This window comes from Xenopus tropicalis, chromosome 8 (genome assembly GCF_000004195.4).
Source record: "Xenopus tropicalis strain Nigerian chromosome 8, UCB_Xtro_10.0, whole genome shotgun sequence".
Classification (NCBI taxonomy): domain Eukaryota; kingdom Metazoa; phylum Chordata; class Amphibia; order Anura; family Pipidae; genus Xenopus; species Xenopus tropicalis.
The window spans coordinates 135,516,245-135,541,981 of NC_030684.2; the positions used below are offsets into that span (position 1 = coordinate 135,516,245).

The window sequence follows — 25,737 nt, forward strand, 5'->3', positions numbered from 1 at the left end:
TTTATTTTATATACACAGAATGTCTTTATGCCAGTAGTGGGTGCTGAGGCTTCAAATCTGAAGGATAGTAATGGCAACCTGTTACTCTTGCACCTTCCCATTCCTATTGCTAGAATGCCATGACTAAAGCTAATTTAGGCAGGCCCGGGTCTAGGGCGGCAGAAACCTGGGGGCGGCATGCCGCCCCACCGCACCAAAATCTTAAAAGTTTTATCCCCATATGGAGCAATGGGGACTTCTCCCCACTGCTTTGTATGCAAGTTTGGCCTACCGCGCATACAACCCCCGCTGTTAGCGCATGCGTGCGCAAACCCTCCTCACCCTGTATCGCACAGGCATGCGCACTCGGGGGGGCGTGCAACCGGGGGCGGCCTCAGGGCGGCCAATTTGGAAATCCGGCCCTGAATTTAGGAAATGTAACTTTTAATTGAATAAGTTGAAAATATGTCATTGAATGTTAGAATAAAGGAGTATAGTGCCGGTTCTGCAAATATCACTCAAGAATCCAGATCAGTTATTGAAAAAAATCTTGAATCCAAACTCAGTCAGTGGCACGGGTAGCAATTATATACTGAATGTAACATGTTACAAGTATTCAGGCCATTTGTTACTATCAGTCTCCCTTGCATGGCAACAACTGTATCCAGTGCAGCAGTGTTAGTTCCAGGCACACAAACAGCTATAAAGCCCCAGTTTTATTGGCTACTCGCACTCTGATCATTCCTACCTCCCCTGCTCCGGCTGTATTACAGTTCATTCAGTTTGCTCCGGCTGTATTACAGTTCATTCAGTTTGCTCCAGCTGTATTACAGTTCAGTCAGTTTGCTCCGGCTGTATTACAGTTCATTCAGTTTGCTCTGGCTGTATTACAGTTCATTCAGTTTGCTCCGGCTGTATTACAGTTCATTCAGTTTGCTCCGGCTGTATTACAGTTCATTCAGTTTGCTCCGGCTGTATTACAGTTCATTCAGTTTGCTCCGGCTGTATTACAGTTCATTCAGTTTGCTCCGGCTCTATTACAGTTCATTCAGTTTGCTCCGGCTCTATTACAGTTCATTCAGTTTGCTCCGGCTGTATTACAGTTCATTCAGTTTGCTCCGGCTGTATTACAGTTCATTCAGTTTGCTCCGGCTGTATTACAGTTCATTCAGTTTGCTCCGGCTGTATTACAGTTCAGTCAGTTTGCTCCGGCTCTATTACAGTTCAGTCACTTTGCTCCGGCTGTATTACAGTTCATTCAGTTTGCTCCGGCTGTATTACAGTTCATTCAGTTTGCTCCGGCTGTATTACAGTTCATTCAGTTTGCTCCGGCTGTATTACAGTTCATTCAGTTTGCTCCGGCTCTATTACAGTTCATTCAGTTTGCTCCGGCTGTATTACAGTTCATTCAGTTTGCTCCGGCTGTATTACAGTTCATTCAGTTTGCTCCGGCTGTATTACAGTTCATTCAGTTTGCTCCGGCTCTATTACAGTTCATTCAGTTTGCTCCGGCTGTATTACAGTTCATTCAGTTTGCTCCGGCTGTATTACAGTTCATTCAGTTTGCTCCGGCTGTATTACAGTTCAGTCAGTTTGCTCCGGCTCTATTACAGTTCAGTCAGTTTGCTCCGGCTGTATTACAGTTCATTCAGTTTGCTCCGGCTGTATTACAGTTCATTCAGTTTGCTCCGGCTGTATTACAGTTCATTCAGTTTGCTCCGGCTGTATTACAGTTCATTCAGTTTGCTCCGGCTGTATTACAGTTCATTCAGTTTGCTCCGGCTGTATTACAGTTCATTCAGTTTGCTCCGGCTGTATTACAGTTCAGTCAGTTTGCTCCGGCTCTATTACAGTTCAGTCAGTTTGCTCCGGCTGTATTACAGTTCATTCAGTTTGCTCCGGCTCTATTACAGTTCATTCAGTTTGCTCCGGCTGTATTACAGTTCAGTCAGTTTGCTCCGGCTGTATCACAGTTCATTCAGTTTGCTCCGGCTTTATTACAGTTCAGTCAGTTTGCTCCGGCTCCATTACAGTTCAGTCAGTTTGCTCCGGCTGTATCACAGTTCATTCAGTTTGCTCCGGCTCTATTACAGTTCATTCAGTTTGCTCTGGCTCTGTTACAGTTCATTCAGTTTGCTCTGGCTCTATTACAGTTCATTGAGTTTGCTCCGGCTGTATTACAGTTCATTCAGTTTGCTCCGGCTCTATTACAGTTCATTCAGTTTGCTCTGGCTCTATTACAGTTCATTCAGTTTGCTCCGGCTGTATTACAGTTCATTCAGTTTGCTCCGGCTGTATTACAGTTCATTCAGTTTGCTCCGGCTGTATTACAGTTCATTCAGTTTGCTCTGGCTCTATAAAAGTTCATTCAGTTTGCTCCAGCTCTATTACAGTTCATTCAGTTTGCTCCGGCTCTATTACAGTTCATTCAGTTTGCTCCGGCTGTATTACAGTTCATTCAGTTTGCCCCGGCTCTATTATAGTTCATTCAGTTTGCCCCTGCTCTATTACAGTTCAGTTTGCTCCGGCTCTATTACAGTTCAGTTTGCTCCGGCTCTATTACAGTTCATTCAGTTTGCTCCGGCTCTATTACAGTTCATTCAGTTTGCCCCGGCTCTATTACAGTTCAGTTTGCTCCGGCTCTATTACAGTTCAGTTTGCTCCGGCTCTATTACAGTTCAGTTTGCTCCGGCTCTATTACAGTTCATTCAGTTTGCTCCGGCTCTATTACAGTTCAGTTTGCTCTGGCTCTATTACAGTTCAGTTTGCTCCGGCTCTATTACAGTTCAATTTGCTCTGGCTCTATTACAGTTCAGTTTGCTCTGGCTCTATTACAGTTCATTCAGTTTGCTCCGGCTCTATTACAGTTTATTCAGTTTGCTCCGGCTCTACTACAGTTCAGTTTGCCCCGGCTCTATTACAGTTCAGTTTGCTCCGGCTGTATTACAGTTAATTCCATTATTATTCAGAGTTCTTGGCACCTTTCATAAAGCTTCATGTGCAGAGAGAAATGTGTGTCAGCCGCTAATTTTAGTCTGGAGACAACTCCTCCTGCCGCCATTTAATCCCTTCATTGATTTGGGTGGGGGGTTCTTTCATCTAATTTGCCACTGTTATTGGGTTCTGAAGTTTCTGGAAGAATCTGTACCTGTAAATTAACTATTAGGCTGCTGGCAGCACAGATGGGCTCTTTCTGAGTTGTGATGCTGCCAGTGTTGCCTGGTTGGTATCACTTGGGGGCAGTCACTTGGCAGCAGCATTGTCTGTCATAGGCACTGGCTTTATTACCCATAAGCACAGGGAGCAGCTGGTGTTGCCTACTGGCCCCTTTGGTACTTTCTCTGTAACCTCCCAATGGTACCAGCGCTGCTTCATTTGCGCCTCTGAGCAGAAAGGAAGATGAAGTTTAATTTTTAATTTACATCTTTTTTTTGGCAGAGGGGTAATGGTATATAAAAATGCAGCCCATTGGGCAGAGTGAGAGTTGGGCAACATGTTTATTATATTGTTGCCCCGAAGAGAGGATACATTGGGTGCAGTTGTGGATTAGTATTATCCCAATAAGTACAGAATGTGGATCTTTCTAGTCTTAAAAAGATTTATGTATATTTTTATTTATATAGCGCTACTTATGTACTCGGCCCTGTACAGCAGAACAATACATTAATGGAACAAACAGGGGCATTACAATAAAAAATACAAATAAATACAAAGTACAGTTAAAATAAAGATAAAGTCAGTGTGTTTCTTTCTCTATATATCTATTTTATTTATATTCTTTGCTCAGTAAGGATGTGTTCTTGCTACTGTGCCTTCCTGTGTGTGAGTGTAACGGGCTGTTCCCCTGTGTATAGGGCAGATCAGTGATGTTGGATAAGATCTGTCACATATTAACCAAACTGGCTGCCATTAGCCTTCGTATTTGGTTCCGAAAATGCTGGAGATATTGGCTATAAGTATGAGCTGAACTGCTATATGATTATCTGCATAATCCCACAATCGGCCAAGTGCCAAACTGCAGCAGCAAAGTCTGCGCTACACACTGTAACTGGCCCTGCTCAGCCAGATTGGTCAGTGATGCTGAAAGATCATCTTTGTGCTTGGAGATATGTCTGTGCATCTGAAAATCTTTTATTTTCATTATTCTATGCTTGTATTTTACAGTCAGATTTAAGGTTTCTTCAACAACATCGATTGTTGCTGCACTTGGATCAGATGTGCTGTTACCTTGTCACCTTATTCCTGAGATGAACGCGGAGAAGATGGAAATCCGTTGGTTTAAGCCTATGTACCAGCCCTATGTTCATCTTTATATTAATGGGAAAGATGATTACACAGCCCAGATGCCACAGTTTGCTAACAGAACAGAACTGCTAAAAGACAACATCACTAGGGGAATTTTCCCTTTAAAGATCCATAAAGTCACAGCTCAGGATTCTGGGGAATATTATTGTTATGTTGAGTCCAGTGATGCCCATGGGAGAACAACAGTACAACTACAGGTTACTGGTAAGTGAGCAGAGTTTTACTAAAGCCTCCCTGCTATTTTTTTAATTGATAACCATTATACTGGTCCTAAGGCTGCCACTTAAACCTGGTAACTGAGAACTGTCATGTCCCTATTTTATGAAAATAAATACAGATTGGCACAGTGTTTTTAGCCATCTCCATCTTGGCCCTGCTTGATTCCCATTAATCAGAGAGCAGGCACGTGTGCATTGGGTGCTGGGATCCTGTGCCGGTGCAAATGAAGCTGCTCTCCCATCACAGGGATCCAAGCAGGGATTAGACATGACAATGTATAAGTGCTCAGTGTTCCCTGGGTCACTGGGAGTACTAGTGGGCCTCTGAGTACCATCCTGTGATGGGCAAGTGGATCTGGGCAGGTTAGCTGCTTACAGAGGTGCAGTTATATTGAATTAACAGGGTACAGCACAGAGGTATATTTATAGGTAGGGATGTAGCGAACTGTTCGCCGGCGAACTAATTCGCGCGAACATCGGGTGTTCGCAAGTCCGCAAATTCGCGAACTTTTGGCGATGTTCGCCATTTGGGTTCGCCTTAGCTGGCGCCAAATTTTGACCTCTCACCCCAGACCAGCAGATACATGTCAGGCAATCAGGCAGCTCTCCCTCCTGGGCCACCCCCCCCCCCTTGGACCACTCCCTTCCATATATAAACCGAAGCCCAGCAGCCATTTTACATTCTGCCTGTGTGTGCTTGAAGAGATAGTGTAGGGAGAGAAGCTGTGATTGATTTCAGGGAGAGTTTAAGTAGGATTTCTGGCTAGTAATCTACTACTGCTCTGTATTTGTGTGGGGATAGGAGCTGTGCATTCATTTCAGGGAGAGTTTAAGTAGGATTTCTGGCTAGTAATCTACTTTCTACTGCTCTGTATTTGTGTGGGGATAGGAGCTGTGCATTCATTTCAGGGAGAGTTTAAGTAGGATTTCTGGCTAGTAATCTACTTTCTACTGCTCTGTATTTGTGTGGGGATAGGAGCTGTGCATTCATTTCAGGGAGAGTTTAAGTAGGATTTCTGGCAAGTAATCTACTTTCTACTGCTCTGTATTTGTGTGGGGATAGGAGCTGTGCATTCATTTCAGGGAGAGTTTAAGTAGGATTTCTGGCTAGTAATCTACTTTCTACTGCTCTGTATTTGTGTGGGGATAGGAGCTGTGCATTCATTTCAGGGAGAGTTTAAGTAGGATTTCTGGCTAGTAATCTACTTTCTACTGCTCTGTATTTGTGTGGGGATAGGAGCTGTGCATTCATTTCAGGGAGAGTTTAAGTAGGATTTCTGGCAAGTAATCTACTTTCTACTGCTCTGTATTTTTTGTCTAAATAACAATTTGTCTAAATGACAATAATAATTCCGTGTCCAGAAACATCACTTGAGTGACGGTTTTCCACCAGCAATAATATATTCCGTATCCACTACTGTATACGTTGCCCTTGCAGGCCTTGTTGCCCGGTGTCTGCAACCAAGTGCCACCTAGCTGTGTGATCTTTTTCACAATTTGTCTAAATAACAATAATAATTCCGTGTCCAGAAACATCACTTGAGTGACGGTTTTCCACCAGCAATAAAATATTCCGTATCCACTACTGTATACGTTGCCCTTGCAGGCCTTGTTGCCCGGTGTCTGCAACCAAGTGCCACCTAGCTGTGTGATCTTTTTCACAATTTGTCTAAATAACAATAATAATTCCGTGTCCAGAAACATCACCCAAGTTGTTGTTGTTTTGTAAAAATAAAAAAAATGCCAGGCAAAGGCAGGCCGCCACGCAGAGGCACTAGGGGCCGTGCTGCTATGATATCCTGTGGCCCTAGGAAATTGCCCAGTTTTCCGAAGGCACTTACCCTGAACTCCCAAAATGCTGAAGAGGTAGTTGACTGGCTTACACAGCACACCCCATCCTCTACTGTTTCTAACTTTGCCACAACATCCTCATCCTCCTTTGCTATGGACACCCCACCTACCACTTCCTCCACCACCGCCGCCCCGTCTTCACTGGAGTCAGAGGAGTTATTTACTCATGAGTTTGTTGAACTGAGTGATGCGCAACCATTATTGCCAGAAGAAGATGAAGGAGATGCGGATGTTACACCAGATATCATAATTCAGGCAGGCAACACAACAGAGATGGACATAAGGTGTGATGAGGTCCCCGCTGCTGCTGTCTTCTGTGAGCTGTCAGAAGAAATTGATGCATCTGAGGAGAATGATGATGAGGAGAGTGATATTTTGTGGGTGCCCACAAGAAGAGAGCAAGAGGAGGATAGTTCAGATGGAGAGACGGAGAGTCAGAGAGGCAGGAGGAGATTAAGACTTAGAAGAAGCAGGGACAGCTCCCAGGGAACAGTAGGGCAACAACATGAATCGGCACCTGTGGTCAGCCAGCCAACGCACCCGCCAACTTCTACTGTTACTGCTAGAAAGCCCACATCAAAAGGCTCAGCAGTGTGGCATTTTTTTAATGTGTGTGCCTCTGACAAAAGCGCTGTAATTTGCAATGAGTGCAGTCAGAAACTGAGTCTTGGGAAGCCCAACACCCACTTAGGTACAACTGCTATGCGAAGGCACATGAACGCCAAACACAAAGCACTATGGGAGCAACACCTCAAAGGCAGCAGCCAAACGCTAAGCCACCCTCCTTCTGCTCCAGCATCTTACTGCTCTACCTCTGCTGTCCTTGACCCGTCTCAACCACCCTCCACTCCGCCTTCCAGTTCCTGCTCATCTGCCCCCAGCCAAGTTTCTGTGAGGGCCATGTTTGAGCGTAAGAAACCAATGCCTCCGAGTCATCCCCTTGCCCGGCGTCTGACAGCTGGATTGTCTGCACTCTTAGCCCGCCAGCTTTTACCATACCAGCTGGTGGACTCTGAGGCTTTCCACCAATTTGTAGCAATTGGGACACCGCAGTGGAAGGTACCCAGCTGCAATTTTTTTTCACAGAAGGGAATACCACACCTGTACCAGCATGTGCAGAGCCAAATCACCGCATCTCTGTCATTTAGTGTTGGGGCAAAGATCCATATGACTACTGACACATGGTCCTCCAAGCATGGTCAGGGCAGGTATGTCACCTACACTGCCCACTGGGTGAACCTGGTGATGGCTGGGAAGCAGGGAATGCGTGGTTCAACAACAGTGGAGTTGGTGTCACCGCCACGGGTTGCATGCGGGTCTGCCACCACCTCTACTCCTCCTTTGCTCTCTAACTCGTCTTCTAACTCGTCTTCTAACTCGTCTTCTAACTCGTCTTCTAACTTGGCTTCTTCCTCGGCTTCTTCCTCCTCTGCTGCTGTGTCCTCCTCCACACCTGTGCACCCCCAGCTCCACATAGGCTATTCGACGTGCCAGGTACGCCGTTGTCATGCTGTCTTGGGCATGACGTGCCTGGAAAGTAGAAATCATACCGGATCTGTACTCCTGTCATCTCTGCACTCACAGGCCGATCGGTGGCTGACCCCACACCAACTGAAAATTGGAAAAGTGGTGTGTGACAACGGAAGCAATCTGTTGGCAGCACTGAGACTGGGCAATTTAACACATGTGCCCTGCATGGCACATGTTTTAAATTTGATAGTCCAACGGTTTGTCTCGAAGTACCCAGGATTGCAGGACATTCTCAGGCAGTCCAGGAAGGTGTCTGGCCATTTCAGACGTTCCTACACAGCCATGGCACGCCTTGCTGACATTCAGCGGCGGCACAACTTGCCAGTCAGGCGTTTAATTTGCGACAGCCAGACTCGCTGGAATTCAACGCTCCTCATGTTTGAACGTCTGCTGCAACAACAAAGAGCCATCAATGAATACCTATTTGAACTGGGTGGTAGGACTGGATCTGCAGAGCTGGGGATTTTTTTCCCCCGTTACTGGGTGCTTATGCGCGACGCCTGCAGGCTGATGCGCCCTTTTGACGAGGTCACAAATATGGTTAGTCGCACTGAAGGCACCATCAGCGACCTAATACCCTTTGCTTTTTTTCTTGAGCGTGCCGTGCGACGAGTGACAGATGACGCTGTAGACCAGCGTGACCAAGAGCCTGATTTCTGGGCGGAATCACCAGAACGTTCCCAGGCACCTGCTGCAACGCAGGGAGAGGTGTCAGAAGCGGAGTCAGAGGAGGAAGGTGGCTTTGTGGAGGCAGAAGACCAACAGGAGCAGGCTTCCCAGGGGGCTTGTGGTCACCTTTTGTGGAGCCCTGGTCTTGTACGTGGCTGGGGGGAGGAGACGGTGGTGGATGAGGACGTAGTCCTTGATAACGAGGAAGGGGAGATGGATACCTCTGCATCCAACCTTGTGAGAATGGGGTCTTTCATGCTGTCATGCCTGTTGAAGGACCCCCGTATCAAGAGGCTTAAGGAGAAGGACCTGTACTGGGTGGCAACGCTACTAGACCCTCGTTACAAGCATAAAGTGGCAGAAATGTTACCAACGTACCACAAGTCCGAAAGGATGCTGCATTTCCAAACCAGCCTGCAAAACATGTTGTACAATTCTTTTAAGGGTGATGTCACTCCACATTCCAGGGGCAGAGGTGCCGGTAATCCTCCCACGAGCACACCTGCAAGGACAATGCACTTTGGCCACTCTGTAACGTCAGACATGCAAAGTTTTTTCAGTCCAAGGCAGCGCCAGGACCCTTCTGGATCCACCCTCAGAGAACGCCTCGACCGGCAGGTAGCGGACTACCTGGCATTAACTGCAGATATTGACACTCTGAGGAGCGATGAACCCTTGGACTACTGGGTGCGCAGGCTTGATCTGTGGCCAGAGCTGTCACAATTTGCCATAAATCTCTTGTCTTGCCCTGCCTCAAGTGTCCTCTCAGAAAGGACCTTTAGTGCAGCAGGAGGGATTGTAACTGAGAAGAGAACTCGCCTAGGTCACAAAAGTGTTGATTACCTGACCTTTATTAAAATGAATGAGGCATGGATCTCGGAGGGTTACTGCACGCCGGAAGACTTGTTCTGACTGCCCATGCAGCTGTCCTTCTCTGCACGCCGCTTGACACCACACACAGCTGTCCTTTAGCGTCCTCCTCCACCACCGTACAAACTAGGGTGCAAATCCTACTGGCTTAATTGTAAGCCAAACTTTTTGGACAGGTAAATCCTGAATTTTTCTCTCTTCTACTCTTCTGTGCTTGTCACCCTATCTGAGTTCTTTGAAAGGGTTTGGCTGGGGCATGGTTATGATACCATCTAGCTTTGATGTTTTTAATGTCTTCTGTGCTTGTCACCCTATATGAGTTCTTTGAAAGGGTTTGGCTGGGGCATGGTTATGATACCATCTAGCTTTGATGTTTTTAATGTCTTCTGTGCTTGTCACCCTATATGAGTTCTTTGAAAGGGTTTGGCTGGGGCATGGTTATGATACCATCTAGCTTTGATGTTTTTAATGTCTTCTGTGCTTGTCACCCTATATGAGTTCTTTGAAAGGGTTTGGCTGGGGCATGGTTATGATACCATCTAGCTTTGATGTTTTTAATGTCTTCTGTGCTTGTCACCCTATCTGAGTTCTTTGAAAGGGTTTGGCTGGGGCATGGTTATGATACCATCTAGCTTTGATGTTTTTAATGTCTTCTGTGCTTGTTGTCACCCTATCTGAGTTCTTTGAAAGGGTTTGGCTGGGGCATGGTTATGATACCATCTAGCTTTGATGTTTTTAATGTCTTCTGTGCTTGTCACCCTATCTGAGTTCTTTGAAAGGGTTTGGCTGGGGCATGGTTATGATACCATCTAGCTTTGATGTTTTTAATGTCTTCTGTGCTTGTCACCCTATCTGAGTTCTTTGAAAGGGTTTGGCTGGGGCATGGTTATGATACCATCTAGCTTTGATGTTTTTAATGTCTTCTGTGCTTGTCACCCTATATGAGTTCTTTGAAAGGGTTTGGCTGGGGCATGGTTATGATACCATCTAGCTTTGATGTTTTTAATGTCTTCTGTGCTTGTCACCCTATCTGAGTTCTTTGAAAGGGTTTGGCTGGGGCATGGTTATGATACCATCTAGCTTTGATGTTTTTAATGTCTTCTGTGCTTGTTGTCACCCTATCTGAGTTCTTTGAAAGGGTTTGGCTGGGGCATGGTTATTATACCATCTAGCTTTGATGTTTTTAATGTCTTCTGTGCTTGTTGTCACCCTATCTTAGTTCTTTGAAAGGGTTTCCCTGGGGCATGGTTATGATACCATCTATCTGAGATATTTTTTCTGTCCTCTGTGCTTCAGTGGCTGCAACAAAAAAACCATAATTTTTTAGGAATGTACACATTCCTGATTTTTCAGGGTTCTGCAACTGCGGCAAAATCGTATCTTTTATGGTCACCACAGGTGATCGAAAAGGTAGGACAAACCTGGGCCCACACTGCAGAATCAGTGTTTTTTGGTTCACGTTACTCTACATTGAATTACCTCTGCCTGACCATGCACGTGCGCACAAGCACGGTGACTGCTAAACACACCACTACAGAAATATTCCCACCGACGGGACGAACGTCCTGGAGGTGACAAGCAACTAGTAAAAACTAATATTCGCACACTTGACAGTATCATTAAAGCTTTTTGCGTTTTTTTTCGTTGCAGTAAACGCGGCGTTTTGTCTTTGCGTGTGAACCGGCCGTAACCTTTACACGACTTGATTGGAATGTAGATGCCGGACTTTTTAAAGCAGTTTATTACATAAGTTTAGGAATGTAGTGTGATTTCTGCCCTTTACAGCACAAAACGCAACGCTGTGTCAACAACGTATTTTTCAGAGAAATTTTTGCCATTGATGCCCCTCCTGCATGTCACTGTCCAGGTCATGGCACCCTTTAAACAACTTTCAAATCAGTTTTCTGGCCAGAGATGGCTTTTCTAGGTTTTAAAGTTCGCCTTCCCATTGAAGTCTATGGGGTTCGCAAAGTTCGCGAACGTTCGCACTTTCTGACGAAAGTTCGCGAACGGGTTCGCGAACATTTTTTTTTAGGTTCGCTACATCCCTATTTATAGGTTATAGTTACATACTTACATAGTTATATAGGGTTGAAAAAAGACCATCAAGTTCAACCCTTCCAAGTAAAGCCAGCACACACAACCCACACCTACCAATCTATACACTCACATACATAAACTATAAATACAACCACTAATACTAACTGTAGATATTAGTATCACAATAGCCTTGGATACTATGCTTGTTCAAGAACATAAGCACTTCTTTGGGCAAGACATTTCAGAAATTCAGTGGCTAATAGAAAGAAAGAGACATGATGATAGTTAGCCAGGACTGGTCCAGTAAATAAAATGTGAGTACTCATGCCAGTCACACAGGAAAGTCTAATCAGGCTAAATACACAGTTAATATGACTGTGTGTATTTGAACACTTGGCAAATTTGTCATGTGTGCTGAGCATACGATTAAAGGCCAGTTAGGGACAGATTTGGGGAGAATACCCATTTGCTGTCATTAATATTCATGAAAGCCCATTTTGAAAGTAAGTTAGATATTTAAGCTTGTGTGATCTTAAACTAGGACTTGAACCAAAAAAGTCTCCGAGCCACTGCTGTACGGAGTTATTGCTGTGTGTAGCCAGGCAGTACAACTGCACAGCTAATTACATTTCTCTGTTTGTAGCTGTGGGAAGTCTCCCTGTAATTACCTCCAACACATATACAAGTAATGACACTGCCTTTTGTGTGTCCTGTGGCTGGCTTCCAGAACCTTCCCTCATATGGACTGATACCCAGGGGAACCAAGTCATCCCATCTATGGAAAATGTGTACAGAAATGAGACGAGTTTGTATTGTATCTTTAGTATTATCAGTCTACCGGATTCATCTAATATCACTTGCACTGTCTCCAATTCCATAAATCAGAGGAAACAAAGCTCCAGGCAGATCAGAGGTGAGTGATAGTCTTTGTTAATATTCTGTATCAGTAGTTTGTGCCACATACACTGTATTGGCTCCATAGAATCCCATAACATGGCTGCCTTTGCTGTCAATCATTCTGGTGAAAATCCCTTATCTAGAGTCTCAGTGGGTGAAGTTACCTGCACTGTCTGTGGGAATTGCGTTGTGTTGCAATTTTGGCTGCATGGGTGCCCGAGTATTTAATAGATTCACTAGCGGGTACTGTACGTCAGTCTACATTAATGTGTATCGGTCGCCTGTCCCACGATTCCACCAATGGTTCCAAGTGATTGTCATAAAAGGCTCAGGATAACTCCCTACTCATCTCTGTCACCTTCCTGTGAGTTACAGTTCAGATGGGTAACAAACACCTGAAACCATGGCGGGTTCCATTGCCTTTACAGGGCTAATTTTATTTAGAGAAATATTTGTAGGAATATTTCATGCCGTTGCACTTGTGCAACTTGTTCATACTTGAAGTTCTTCTTTAAGACTGTCAAAGTATGGGATCCGTTATCTGGAAACCTATTATCCAGGAAGCTCAGAATTAATGGGAAGGGTGTCTCCCATACACTCCATTTTAATCAAATAATTAAAAATGACTTCCTTTTTCTCTTTTTTTATAAAATATCTTGTACCTGCCCCAACTAAGAAATAATTCTATTGGGTTTATTATTATTTTTTTTTATCAGAAAAGGTATGGAGATCCAAATTATGGAAAGATCTGTAATTTGGAATTATCGAATGATTATATTATTTTATTATTATAATTATAAAATCTTATATTATATATTATACAGGTATGGGATCCCTTATCCGGAAACCCGTTATCCAGAAAGCTCCGAATTACGGAAAGCCCGTCTCCCATAGACTCCACTTTTATCAAATAATTCAGAATTTTAAAACTGATTCCCTTTTCTCTGTAAAAATACAACAGTACCTGTACTTGATCCCAACTAAGATATAATTACCCCTTATTGGGGGCAGAACAGCCCTATTGGGTTTATTTAATGGTTAAATGATTCCCTTTTCTCTGTAATAATAAAACAGTACCTGTACTTGATCCCAACTAAGATATAATTACCCCTTATTGGGGGCAGAACAGCCCTATTGGGTTTATTTAATGGTTAAATGATTCCATTTTCTCTGTAATAATAAAACAGTACCTGTACTTGATCCCAACTAAGATATAATTACCCCTTATTGGGGCAGAACAGCCCTATTGGGTTTATTTAATGGTTAAATGATTCCCTTTTCTCTGTAATAATAAAACAGTACCTTGAACTTGATCCCAACTATGATATAAATAATCCTTATTAGATGCAGAACAATCCTACTGGGGTTAATTAATGTTTTATTGATTTTTTAGCAGACTTAAGGTAAGGAGATCCAAATTATGGAAAGACCCCTTATCTAGAATACCCTTGGTCCCGAGCATTCTGGATAATGGGTCCTATACCTGTATTTATTATAATAATTATTATAATTATTATTTTGGATTATTATAATCTGAACGATTCCAGAAAACCCCAGTTCCTGTGCATTCTGTATGACAGGTCCCAGACCTGTACTTTAGTTAATATGGCTGTACCATTCTAATTACTCACTTTTTTAACACAAAGCTTCCTAAAACTGTGCCTGGGTTCCCCCATTGGGTGCCAGTCTGTCCCTCCCCAGCGGTGCAGCGGTGCCAAGCAGACAGTGACATTGGTTGGATTATAGAGGCATCACTGTTGGTTGTACATCCCCCGGCACGCCCCGAGAATTAAAGTGGGGCCCAAGCGATGATTTATACACAAACAGAATCATGTCTGCTTTCCATGTGAAGCGTTTGCTCTTTGTATAAAGCAGAGTTGTGATTAAAAATATAGAATAAAAAAAATCTAAACTATATATGTTTATCCATTGATAGACCCTGTCTGTTTCATGCAGGGGTAAGTGAGAATGGGGGTAGGTGGGTATTAGAAGCCCAACAGTGGGGCAGGTATAAATGCTTAGACAAAGATAAATTACATGACATTCTGTGGTTACATTCTTATGTCTTTAATTTAATTCTATGTATATTTTTCCTATAGAATCAGGACATCCTGTAACCTTCAGGGATCAGTACAGTCGCTACATTATATTCTGGTCTTATCTGACTTATTTGCTTCTTTGTATCGGGTATATATACTATCAAAGCATGGAACTCAGTAAGTACCTAAAGAGATTTATTGGCACCTGATATACATGACATGTTGGAATGGAATATTTATGTGTATAAATTGTAATTCCTCAGGGACCTAAACTGTTCCCTTTCCCAGGCCCAGTCCCAGGTCAGACCAAGCCACATCCACCCGAATTGCAACAGCTGCTCCTGCGGCTGCTAACGGAATAAAACCTTGTGTGCAGAAAACATGTTTATACAATTTAATTTTTAAATTCTCTGCCTATTAAAATTTCATGAATTTTTTTGCACGTCATTTTGTTTTTGCGTTTTGTTAAAATAAGATGAAGCAATAAGTAAATGAGAAATTGTTTTGCCATTGTCACTTTTTATTCCTCTTATGTGATATTACACGTTTAATTCATGGGACAAAATATACTGCTAAAAAAAAACAAAGGGAACACAAAAATAAGACATCCTAGATCTGAATGAATTAAATATTCTTATTAAATACTTATTAAGTTCTTTACATAGTTGAATGTGCTGACAACAAAATCACACAAAATTTATCAATGGAAATCAAATTTATCAACCCATGGAGGTCTGGATTTGGAGTCACACTCAAAATTAAAGTGGAAGAAAACACTACAGGCTGATCCAAGATCCAACTTTGATGTAATGTCCTTAAAACAAGTCAAAATGAGGCTCAGTAGTGTATGTGACCCCCGCGTGCCTTTATGGCCTCCCTACAACACCTGGGCATCCTCCTGATGGGGTTTAGTAGTGTGTGTGGCCCCCACGTGCCTGTATGGCCTCCCTACAACACCTGGGCATCCTCCTGATGGGGCTCAGTAGTGTGTGTGGCCCCCACGTGCCTGTATGGCCTCCCTACAACACCTGGGCATCCTCCTGATGGGGCTCAGTAGTGTGTGTGGCCCCCATGTGCCTGTATGGCCTCCCTACAACACCTGGGCATCCTCCTGATGAGGCTCAGTAGTGTGTGTGGCCCCCACGTGCCTGTATGGCCTCCCTACAACACCTGGGCATCCTCCTGATGGGGCTCAGTAGTGTGTGTGGCCCCCACGTGCCTGTATGGCCTCCCTACAACACCTGGGCATCCTCCTGATGGGGCTCAGTAGTGTGTGTGGCCCCCATGTGCCTGTATGGCCTCCCTACAACACCTGGGCATCCTCCTGATGGGGCTCAGTAGTGTGTGTGGCCCCCACGTGCCTGTATGGCCTCCCTACAACACCTGGGCATCCTCCTGATGGGGCTTAGTAGTGTGTGTGGCCCCCACGTGCCTGTATGGCCGCCCTACAATGCCTGGGCATCCTCCTGATGAGGCTCAGTAGTGTGTGTGGCCCCCACGTGCCTGTATGGCCTCCCTATAGCGCCTGGGCATGCTCCTGATGGGGCTCAGTAGTGTGTGTGGCCTCCACGTGCCTGTATGCCCACCTGGGCATGCTCCTGATGAGGGGGCAGATGGTCTCCTGAGGGATCTCCTCCCAGACCTGGACTAAAGCATCCACCAACTCCTGAACAGTCTGTGGTGCAACGTGGTGTTGGTGGATGGAGTGAGATATGATGTCCCAGATGTGCTCAATTGGATTCAGGTCTGGGGAACGGGCGGGCCAGTCCATAGCATCAATGCCTTCGTCTTGCAGGAACTGCTGACACACTCCAGCCACATGAGGTCTAGCATTGTCTGGCATTAGGGGGAACCCAGGGCCAATCGCACCAGCATATGGTCTCACAAGGGGTCTGAGGATCTCATCTCTGTACCTAATGGCAGTCAAGCTACCTCTGGCGAGCACATGGAGGTCTGTGCGGCCCCCTAAGAAATGCCGCCCCACACCATTACTGACCCACTGCCAAACCGGTCATGCTGGAGGATGTTGCAGGCAGCAGAACGTTCTCCATGGCGTCTCCAGACTCTGTCACGTCTGTCACATGTGCTCAGCATGAACCTGCTTTCATCTGTGAAGAGCACAGGGCGCTAGTGGTGAATTTGCCAATCTTGGTGTTCTCTGGTAAATGCCAAACGTCCTGTGCGGTGTTGGGCTGTAAGCACAACCCCCACCTGTGGACGTCGGGCCCTCATCCCACCCTCATCTTGCTAATTGCCTATAATTTCCACCTGTTGTCTATTCCATTTGCACAACAGCATGTGAAATTGATTGTCAGTCAGTGTTGCTACCTAAGTGGACAGTTTGATTTCACAGAAGTGTGTTCCCTTTATTTTTTTGAGCAGTGTATATTCCAGTTTGGGGAGATTCTTTAATAGGCCACTTAACATAATATAAACTGTCTGTTGGTTAAGTATTCATTCTGGGGGTGTAGTTTCCCTTTAATATGGTATAATCAGCAATTATACATACATAGATTCCCACTGTTGTGCCTATATGCAGAGAGAGGGTTTGGCCGGCGGGAAGAGGAATGGAAGGGTAATGGGGAGATCTGAGGAAAGGGCAGAATTTAGTGAGTGTGTATGGGAAGTGGATACCAGTTATACCCATATAGAGTAGTACAGATACGCATCGCTGGTGCAGCCCTCCTTAGTCCTTTGGAAGTGGGTTACGGGCAGGTTCAGGGCTGCAGTGTTGGGGGCAGAGTCAGGCAGGCAGGGCTCAATATCAGGAGCATTGGGGCAGAGTCAGACAGGCAGGGTTCAATATCAGGAGCATTGGGGCAGAGTCAGACAGGCAGGGTTCAATATCAGGAGCATTGGGGCAGAGTCAGACAGGCAGGGTTCAATATCAGGAGCATTGGGGCAGAGTCAGGCAGGCAGGGCTCAATATCAGGAGCATTGGGGCAGAGTCAGGCAGGCAGGGCTCAATATCAGGAGCATTGGGACAGAGTCAGACAGGCAGGGCTCAATATCAGGAGCATTGGGGCAGAGTCAGACAGGCAGGGCTCAATATCAGGAGCATTGGGGCAGAGTCAGGCAGGCAGGGCTCAATATCAGGAGCATTGGGGCAGAGTCAGACAGGCAGGGCTCAATATCAGGAGCATTGGGGCAGAGTCAGACAGGCAGGGCTCAATATCAGGAGCATTGGGGCAGAGTCAGGCAGGCAGGGCTCAATATCAGGAGCATTGGGGCAGAGTCAGACAGGCAGGGCTCAATATCAGGAGCATTGGGGCAGAGTCAGGCAGGCAGGGCTCAATATCAGGAGCATTGGGGCAGAGTCAGACAGGCAGGGCTCAATATCAGGAGCATTGGGGCAGAGTCAGACAGGCAGGGTTCAATATCAGGAGCATTGGGGCAGAGTCAGACAGGCAGGGCTCAATATCAGGAGCATTGGGGCAGAGTCAGGCAGGCAGGGCTCAATATCAGGAGTGATAATAACAGGGGCACCAACCATGAGCAGAGTGGCCAGCAGCATGTACAGCAGCCCTACCAACTGACCAAGCAGCTTTTACATGTCCTAATGTGATAAGAAAAAATGAAGACCAATTGAAAAGTTGCTTAGAGTAGGGCACTCTATAACATACTAAAAGTTAACTTAAAGGAAAATCACCTCTTTAAGAGCAATTACTGCTATTATTACGTTTGTAGGTTTAACACTTAATTGTGCTGCTTCTGTAATGTATCTGTTTTCTTTAACAGGAGAAAAGAAGAAAGAAATACGTAAGTACATTGTTGTGTTGCCATCACTTATTGCTTTTATTTCTTAACATAGATATACGTATAGCTTTTTCCTTCCTTATCTCCCACTCTCAGTCTAAGCAGGAACGTACTAAATGCCTTGGATCGGTGCCTGTGTTTTATGTGCCATTAAAGCCCCTCAGTGTAACTGCGAGTGTGAGTTTAAGTATGAGTGTAAGTGTAAAGTGTAAGTGTGGGTGTGAGTGTAAGTGTGAGTGTAAGTGTGGGTGTGAGTGTAAGTGTGAGTGTAAGTGTGAGTGTAAGTGTGAGTGTAAGTGTAAAGTGTAAGTGTGAGTGTAAGTGTGAGTGTGGGTTTTACCAGCTGATTCTTCCGCTACTGCAAAAACAAGATAAAAGCCCCTAGCAATGCCCCTAATGGATTGTTTTATGATATATAATATAAGGTTCCCAGGTTTGCAAAGTGAAATCTGGGGACAGGAACATCCCTGTGTCGCGCACCACCCGCCAAGCTAAATTTATGCCACGCCCACTGTTTGGCCACACCCCTATTGCCTTATACCCACTCAAGATAACAGTTGCATATTTTAATAACATTATATATTCCCTAAAAAAGCTCCAAAATAATGTTTTACACATTCCTTCTTTCAGCAACAGAAAAGTTGTCATGGGAAATTTGAAGGGCGTGGATGAGGGAAGGAGGTCAGGTGACAGAAGATCAGCCCTTCCTTCCTCTTGTCCTGGAATAGCAATGATTGGCTGGGGGGCAGCTTTGTTGCTATTGGGAAAACCGGGAACAGATTTCAGAGGCAGGGACACTTGCCGGGGGCAATATTGCAACTACAGAGGAAGCAGACCCTGCGCTTGCAGTAGGGTTACCACCCCTGCCGGCGAATGTCACTGGGCAGGGTGCGGGCAGTGATATCACGGGGGCAGGGAAGAGGCAGGACTGGAATGTCACTGGACGAGGCTATGACGCTGTGATTGGCCGGTCGGCGCATCAATCTTAGCGAGTCCTGTCTATTTTTTTTTACCTATTTGGGAAACCGGGCAGAAGGTTTTGACCTGGACAGCCCGGTTTTCAGAAGGGCTTACAGGTGTTAGGGAGGCCCAGAAGTGTTGGGGGCCCAGTAAGGCCCTAATGAATGAGCAATTTTAATATATCTTGGTAGAATCTAACAATTTACCAGTGTTTTCAGACCCTAAATTAAATTTGCTGTGGGCCCCAATAACATTCTGTTATTACAGATGGTGGTTGGTTCCCCTTGATCAATGTAAATTTACAAGATGAGAGTGAGGAAACAGTGGGTTTTGCATTGTGGTTTTCTAAACTATAACATGATCTCTTCCTCCCTGAGAGTGAAACAGTGGGTTGTGGTTTTCTTGACTATAACATGATCTCTTCCTTCCTTTACAGGAAGACTCCGGGCAGCCTGTGCGTCCCATGTGAGTAACTGTGTCACGTCTGTGCTGGGAGATACAATGTATATATACAGAGATATAACTAGGGTTATCTGTAGAACTAGGGTTTTCTGGATATGAAAATAAATAGTTTTGCCATCAGCATGGATTTCAGCTGGATTTGTTCACATTCTAGATAATGAGTTTCAGGGATAAATAATCTTTCTGTTGTGTAATTTGTACAGGGAATTCACCCCAAACTAAAACAGCATTAGCGCCCTCTGCTGGTTGTACATGGCCTGACCTCTGGCTGATAATGGCCATGGAAAGTCTCTTATGCATTTAAATACACTGTATATCCTCATCTGATCCTTAGACATTGCCACGGGAAATATCCATCAACCCACTGGCATCCAATTGTCTGTGTAACATTCCAGTGTAAAGAGCAACAGCTTGAAAATGTACCTGTCGTCTGAATGTTTCCCTTTGACTTGAATGGGCTGTGCCTTAATTATAACAATGTACAATTATGGTGTTAATTATGGTGATCAGACAGTATATAAGAAATACACAGTATAAATTTGCCATTTATTTTACACTGCTTTTAACAACTTTCAAGAGTAAATCATTTTACACAGCATGATAAAAAGGCCCCCAACAATACTGATGTCTCTCTCTCTCTCTCTCTCTCTATATATATATATATATATATATAAATATTTATATATACAGTAGAACCCCCATTTTACATTTTTCAAGGGACCATGGAAAAAAGATGTAAAATCAGGGAAAATGTAAAATCAGGGAAATGTGTTAAAGACACATAAATGTAAGCTATTTAAAGGAAATAAAGTACAGGAACCATTTTTTATTTGCAACATATTTACTTTACTGATTTATTTCAAGTTTAAACATACCGTACATTGTATAGTAGTACAGTATTGCAAAGTACTTCACCACTGACACCCCATTGCCACAGGACCCCTTCCCCCTCCCTCCACCCCAAGAGTTCACCACTGACACAAAGGCATTGACTTGCTTTTAAAACAAAAACCTTTAGCATTTTTAAGAGAATTCTTAAATGCCCACCTTGCTTGTAACCTCTCAGAAGGAGCCTGGCGTTCTTGAGGCTCAGTCACAGAAATTCCCCCTGTGCAACTCGCAACTCACGCGAGATTTTGTAAGCTCCCAATGGGTGCACATGCGCAGTATGCATTTCCAGTCAGACGCTGACCTTCACAAGATGGCGCCCGCGATCGCTAGCGATGGGGAATCTTTAGTTTATAAAGTAAGTGCACTTTTTAGCAATAAAATAAGCGGTTTGCTAGGCAGAGGAATCTAAAAAACAGCGCAAAATGCGGGAAATAAAAACGTAAAACCCGGGAAGAGAGCCCATAAGAATGAATAGAAATTGGTGGGACCACAAAAAAATGGCGGAAATGGCGGGAAAACGTATAATCCGGGAACGTAAATTCGGGGTTCTACTGTATATAGCAATAAATATTCCGTGGCCGGCACACCCTTAAAATTTTATCAAAAGTTTATTGAAAACATATTGTTAAAAAACCGACGTTTCGGCCCTCACTAGGACCTTTCTCAAGGATGAGTGAGGACCGAAAGATCAGTTTTTTAACAATATGTTTTCAATAAACTTTTGATAAAATTTTAAGGGTGTGCCGGCCACGGAATATTTATTGCTGAATACTAGATTTTTGGCTGTGCACCCCGCTAAGTATTCAGCTTTGGAGTGCAGACACTACCTGGACTGATATATAAAATGCACAAGAGCCATGAGTGACTATCCTGTAAATGATATCCTTATAAATGGTGCTTGGTATTGTCATCAGTTATAATCACTGCTTAGTGATGTCATTTCTGTCACATGACTCACTGAAACTTGTATATTTTAATAAATAATGTCCCCCATTGTAAGGGTTAATCTCTTTAACTCTGTCTATGTCACACGAACCAATTCGCTTTTATTGTGTGTTGACGAAACATCTGATATATCTCTGCAGGTGCGCTGATCAGGGAACTTGTACCCCTAGCACCCCATATTGTAAAATATGAGGATATTAGAAGTCACTTCGGAGTTGCATGACCTGTATGAAAGCACTTGGTCTTTTGCATTGTGCATTCCTTGGTTACTTATAATATCCTTATATTTTTTAGGGGGTACAGTATTCCCTATATTTATATATACAGTGGTGTGAAAAACTATTTGCTCCCTTCCTGATTTCTTATTCTTTTGCATGTTTGTCACACTTAAATGTTTCTGATCATCAAAAACCGTTAACTATTAGTCAAAGATAACATAATTGAACACAAAATGCAGTTTTTAAATGAAGGTTTACGTTATTAAGGGAGAAAAAAAACTCCAAATCTACATGGCCCTGTGTGAAAAAGTGATTGCCCCCCTTGTTAAAAAATAACTTAACTGTGGTTTATCACACCTGAGTTCAATTTCTGTAGTCACCCCCAGGCCTGATTACTGCCACACCTGTTTCAATCAAGAAATCACTTAAATAGGAGCTACCTGACACAGAGAAGTAGCCCAAAAGCACCTCAAAAGCTAGACATCATGCCAAGATCCAAAGAAATTCAGGAACAAATGAGAACAAAAGTAATTGAGATCTATCAGTCTGGTAAAGGTTATAAAGCCATTTCTAAAGCTTTGGGACTCCAGCGAACCACAGTGAGAGCCATTATCCACAAATGGCAAAAACATGGAACAGTGGTGAACCTTCCCAGGAGTGGCCGGCCGACCAAAATTACCCCAAGAGCGCAGAGACAACTCATCCGAGAGGCCACAAAAGACCCCAGGACAACATCTAAAGAACTGCAGGCCTCACTTGCCTCAATTAAGGTCAGTGTTCACGACTCCACCATAAGAAAGAGACTGGGCAAAAACGGCCTGCATGGCAGATTTCCAAGGTGCAAACCACTTTTAAGCAAAAAGAACATTATGGCTCGTCTCAATTTTGCTAAAAAACATCTCAATGATTGCCAAGACTTTTGGGAAAATACCTTGTGGACCGACGAGACAAAAATTGAACTTTTTGGAAGGTGCGTGTCCCGTTACATCTGGCGTAAAAGTAACACAGCGTTTCAGAAAAAGAACATCATACCAACAGTAAAATATGGTGGTGGTAGTGTGATGGTCTGGGGTTGTTTTGCTGCTTCAGGACCTGGAAGGCTTGCTGTGATAGATGGAACCATGAATTCTACTGTCTACCAAAAAATCCTGAAGGAGAATGTCCGGCCATCTGTTCGTCAACTCAAGCTGAAGCGATCTTGGGTGCTGCAGCAGGACAATGACCCAAAACACACCAGCAAATCCACCTCTTAGGTTCAGGGGGCAATTACTTTTTCACACAGGGCCATGTAGGTTTGGATTTTTTTTCTCCCTAAATAATAAAAACCCTCATTTAAAAACTGCATTTTGTGTTTACTTGTGTTATCTTTGACTAATAGTTAAACGTGTTTGATGATCAGAAACATTTTGTGTGAAAAACATGCAAAAGAATAAGAAATCAGGAAGAGGGCAAATAGTTTTTCACACCACTGTATATATATATATATATATATATATACTGTATATATATATATATATACACAGTATGATTTGGCCACAATGGAAACCACGTTCTTAGAGTGTGGGTATCCTCCAACACTTTAAACTGGGGTAAAAATATAGAGAGTAGATAAAGTGGAGTGGAATAGTGATATTTACCAGGGTCAGATTGGGGTGTTGGGTAGGGCAAACACCCCAGGGGTCCCCATACCCCCTCAGGGCCCACTGCCCGCCAGCCCCTCCCTTTCCCCCATGTGCGAACCTTATCCTTTCTTCTCTGCAATTGGGGTGGGAGGGCTGCGGGGGAGTGTCAGCAATAGGGGAGTGACACGTGGTCAGGGCCGGAACTAGGGGTAGGCAGAAGAGGCAGCTGCCTAGGGCGCAACGATTGGGGGGCACCAGGCAGGAGCCTCTCCTGCCTACCCCTAGCGCTACTTTGTCATTGCCTTCGCCACTTGTCATTAGCGGCGGAGGCAATGACAGATCGAATGGCAGCGCAGCGCCCCCCCCCATGGCGCATGCGCGCCAAAGCACAGGAGGAGGCGCATGTGCCATTTGGGGGGGCGGCGGGGAGGTGGGCGGAGTTGGCCGACCGGGTTGCCCAGGGCACCCGGTCGACTTGGCCCGCCCCTGCACATGGGGATCAGTGTAGGCGGGGTCAATGAAGGCCAGGGCCCACCAGGTGTTTTCCCAGTGTCCTGCCAGCCCAGTCCCACCCTGATATATTTACTATACAAGTGAATTCAATCCCTATAGTAATAAAGTTAAGGGGGCCATATTAAATCACTGGGATGTGATTAAAACTGATAATAGTTTAACATCTGTCACTCCAAGGAAACCAAAATTCAGCTACTCAGGAACCTGTAGTCTAAAAGATTGAGCCCATCAGATCCAGTTGGGAAGTTCACACTAGCGGCAGCTCAGCATTATTTAAGCCCATGTGCTGGAGTCTATAGGCGCAAAGGCTGTGTGATGTGCAGGGACAGAGTTAAGCATCCTTACACGGGCAGATAAAATCTATTGACGTGTCATTTGCATCTATATTTTCAGGAGGGATTGTTTTATTGAAGTTCGACATAAGGTATGTTGTAAATTTGTACTTTCATTTATACGGACTGTGAATAACTGCAACACTTTAATGGGAGTATATGGACAGGGCACCTCATCACTTTATAAAGGTTGTATATATATATATATATATATATATATAATTATAATTATGGAAGTTACATTTCTTATATTAGAAAAATTAAAAGCAATATAAGCTTTATCTAATGGAAATATACAACTTTCTAAATATGATCAATTAAAAAGTCTGTTCCATTTCTAAAAGAATCAATTTAAACTGCACTCTCCCCTCTCAGCAGTCTCTCTTCTTTCTCTCCCAATGCAAAAGTCGGGGTCAGAGTTTGATTGACAGGTAGGTCTAATGCTTCTTTTAGGGGGGACTCCCTTTCCTGCTAACTCAAATAACTGACTCCAGCACAAACAAAATAAATGACTATGGCACAAACCCTGCAAGCAGAGAGACAGCAAATCTGTAGGTAAATGGTGGCAGCCCCACAAAGGATATATTAGACCTGTCAATCAAAACCTGACTCCACCTACTGCATGAAGAGAGAATGAAGAGACACAGATGAGAAGGGGAGAGTAAAGGGCAAATTTGTTATTTCAGAAACAGAGAAGAATTTTCAATTGATTATATTTAGAAAGTTTATTAATTTCATTGTATTGTGTACATTTTGTGAATTAAGTGTAACAGTGACACCATGTGGTAAGGTTGAAGTATTGCACTATCCAACATTTTGAATGTAACCATTGAAAGAATTTCAGTGGAAACATTATAAAACCTGTTTGATACCAGTTAGGCACGTCTTCACTCATAGGGTATATACTGAATGCACAATCACTGGCTGTTATCATTGATAAAGGTCCTAATAAGGACCAAAATATACCATTTATGTAAAAAAATCCTGAATTTTTAAATATATGCTGGTCCTATTGAAAGCTGTTAATGTTACATTGACCATGGACCTTGATCAAAAGTTGATGTAGATTGTATTTATCTTAAAAAGCGTTCTTTTTTTATTGTAGGCAAACAGAACTTGCTCCTGAAATAGCAAGGCGGGACTCAGTGGGAAGTGCAACGGCTTTATACAAACTATCCCTCTTTTATTCTCATCTTATGGAAACTGCAACTGTCTCTCTTAAAAGCACTTTATTTTTTGTTTTGATGCCTGAATGTTCTATTATTGTATAGTTTTACAGCTGCCAAATATGTTATATGAATGTATCGATGGAGTCACCTTGCTGGGCTGGGCCTGTATAGAGCTCCTGGTAATAGACTAAGCAGGTAAAGCATATATATATATATATATATATATATATATATATAGGGAGTTACCCCCACACTAGCTATGATCAGTATTATAGAGGTGCTGCTCCTGGACATATGGCCATGTCCTAATGCAGAGGCAGCTTGGCACTCACTTAATTGGGTTGTTCAACTCTGAGTTGAATTTCAGCAGGTATCTGGTTCAAATAGGGTTCAAATTACCTTAGCAACCAGTGAGTGGTTTGAATGAATAGGAGAGGACCTGTATAGAAAAACAGGTAATAAAAAGTAACA

At 43.9% G+C, this 25,737-nt stretch overlaps 1 protein-coding gene across 1 annotated transcript in view; it reads left to right on the top strand.

The window, feature by feature from the left end:
- The window catches only part of LOC100485233 (putative selection and upkeep of intraepithelial T-cells protein 1 homolog), a 25,832-nt gene extending 138 nt beyond the window's left edge, over positions 1 to 25,694 (top strand). The window contains exons 2-8 of the mRNA XM_031891211.1: positions 4,144 to 4,488; positions 12,106 to 12,375; positions 14,459 to 14,575; positions 18,137 to 18,157; positions 19,551 to 19,579; positions 24,159 to 24,189; positions 25,203 to 25,694. Of these exons, the coding sequence (XP_031747071.1) occupies positions 4,144 to 4,488; positions 12,106 to 12,375; positions 14,459 to 14,575; positions 18,137 to 18,157; positions 19,551 to 19,579; positions 24,159 to 24,176 (800 nt within the window). The 3' untranslated portion in view covers positions 24,177 to 24,189; positions 25,203 to 25,694. The remainder of the gene's footprint in view (positions 1 to 4,143; positions 4,489 to 12,105; positions 12,376 to 14,458; positions 14,576 to 18,136; positions 18,158 to 19,550; positions 19,580 to 24,158; positions 24,190 to 25,202) is intronic.
- Positions 25,695 to 25,737: the final 43 nt, after the last annotated feature.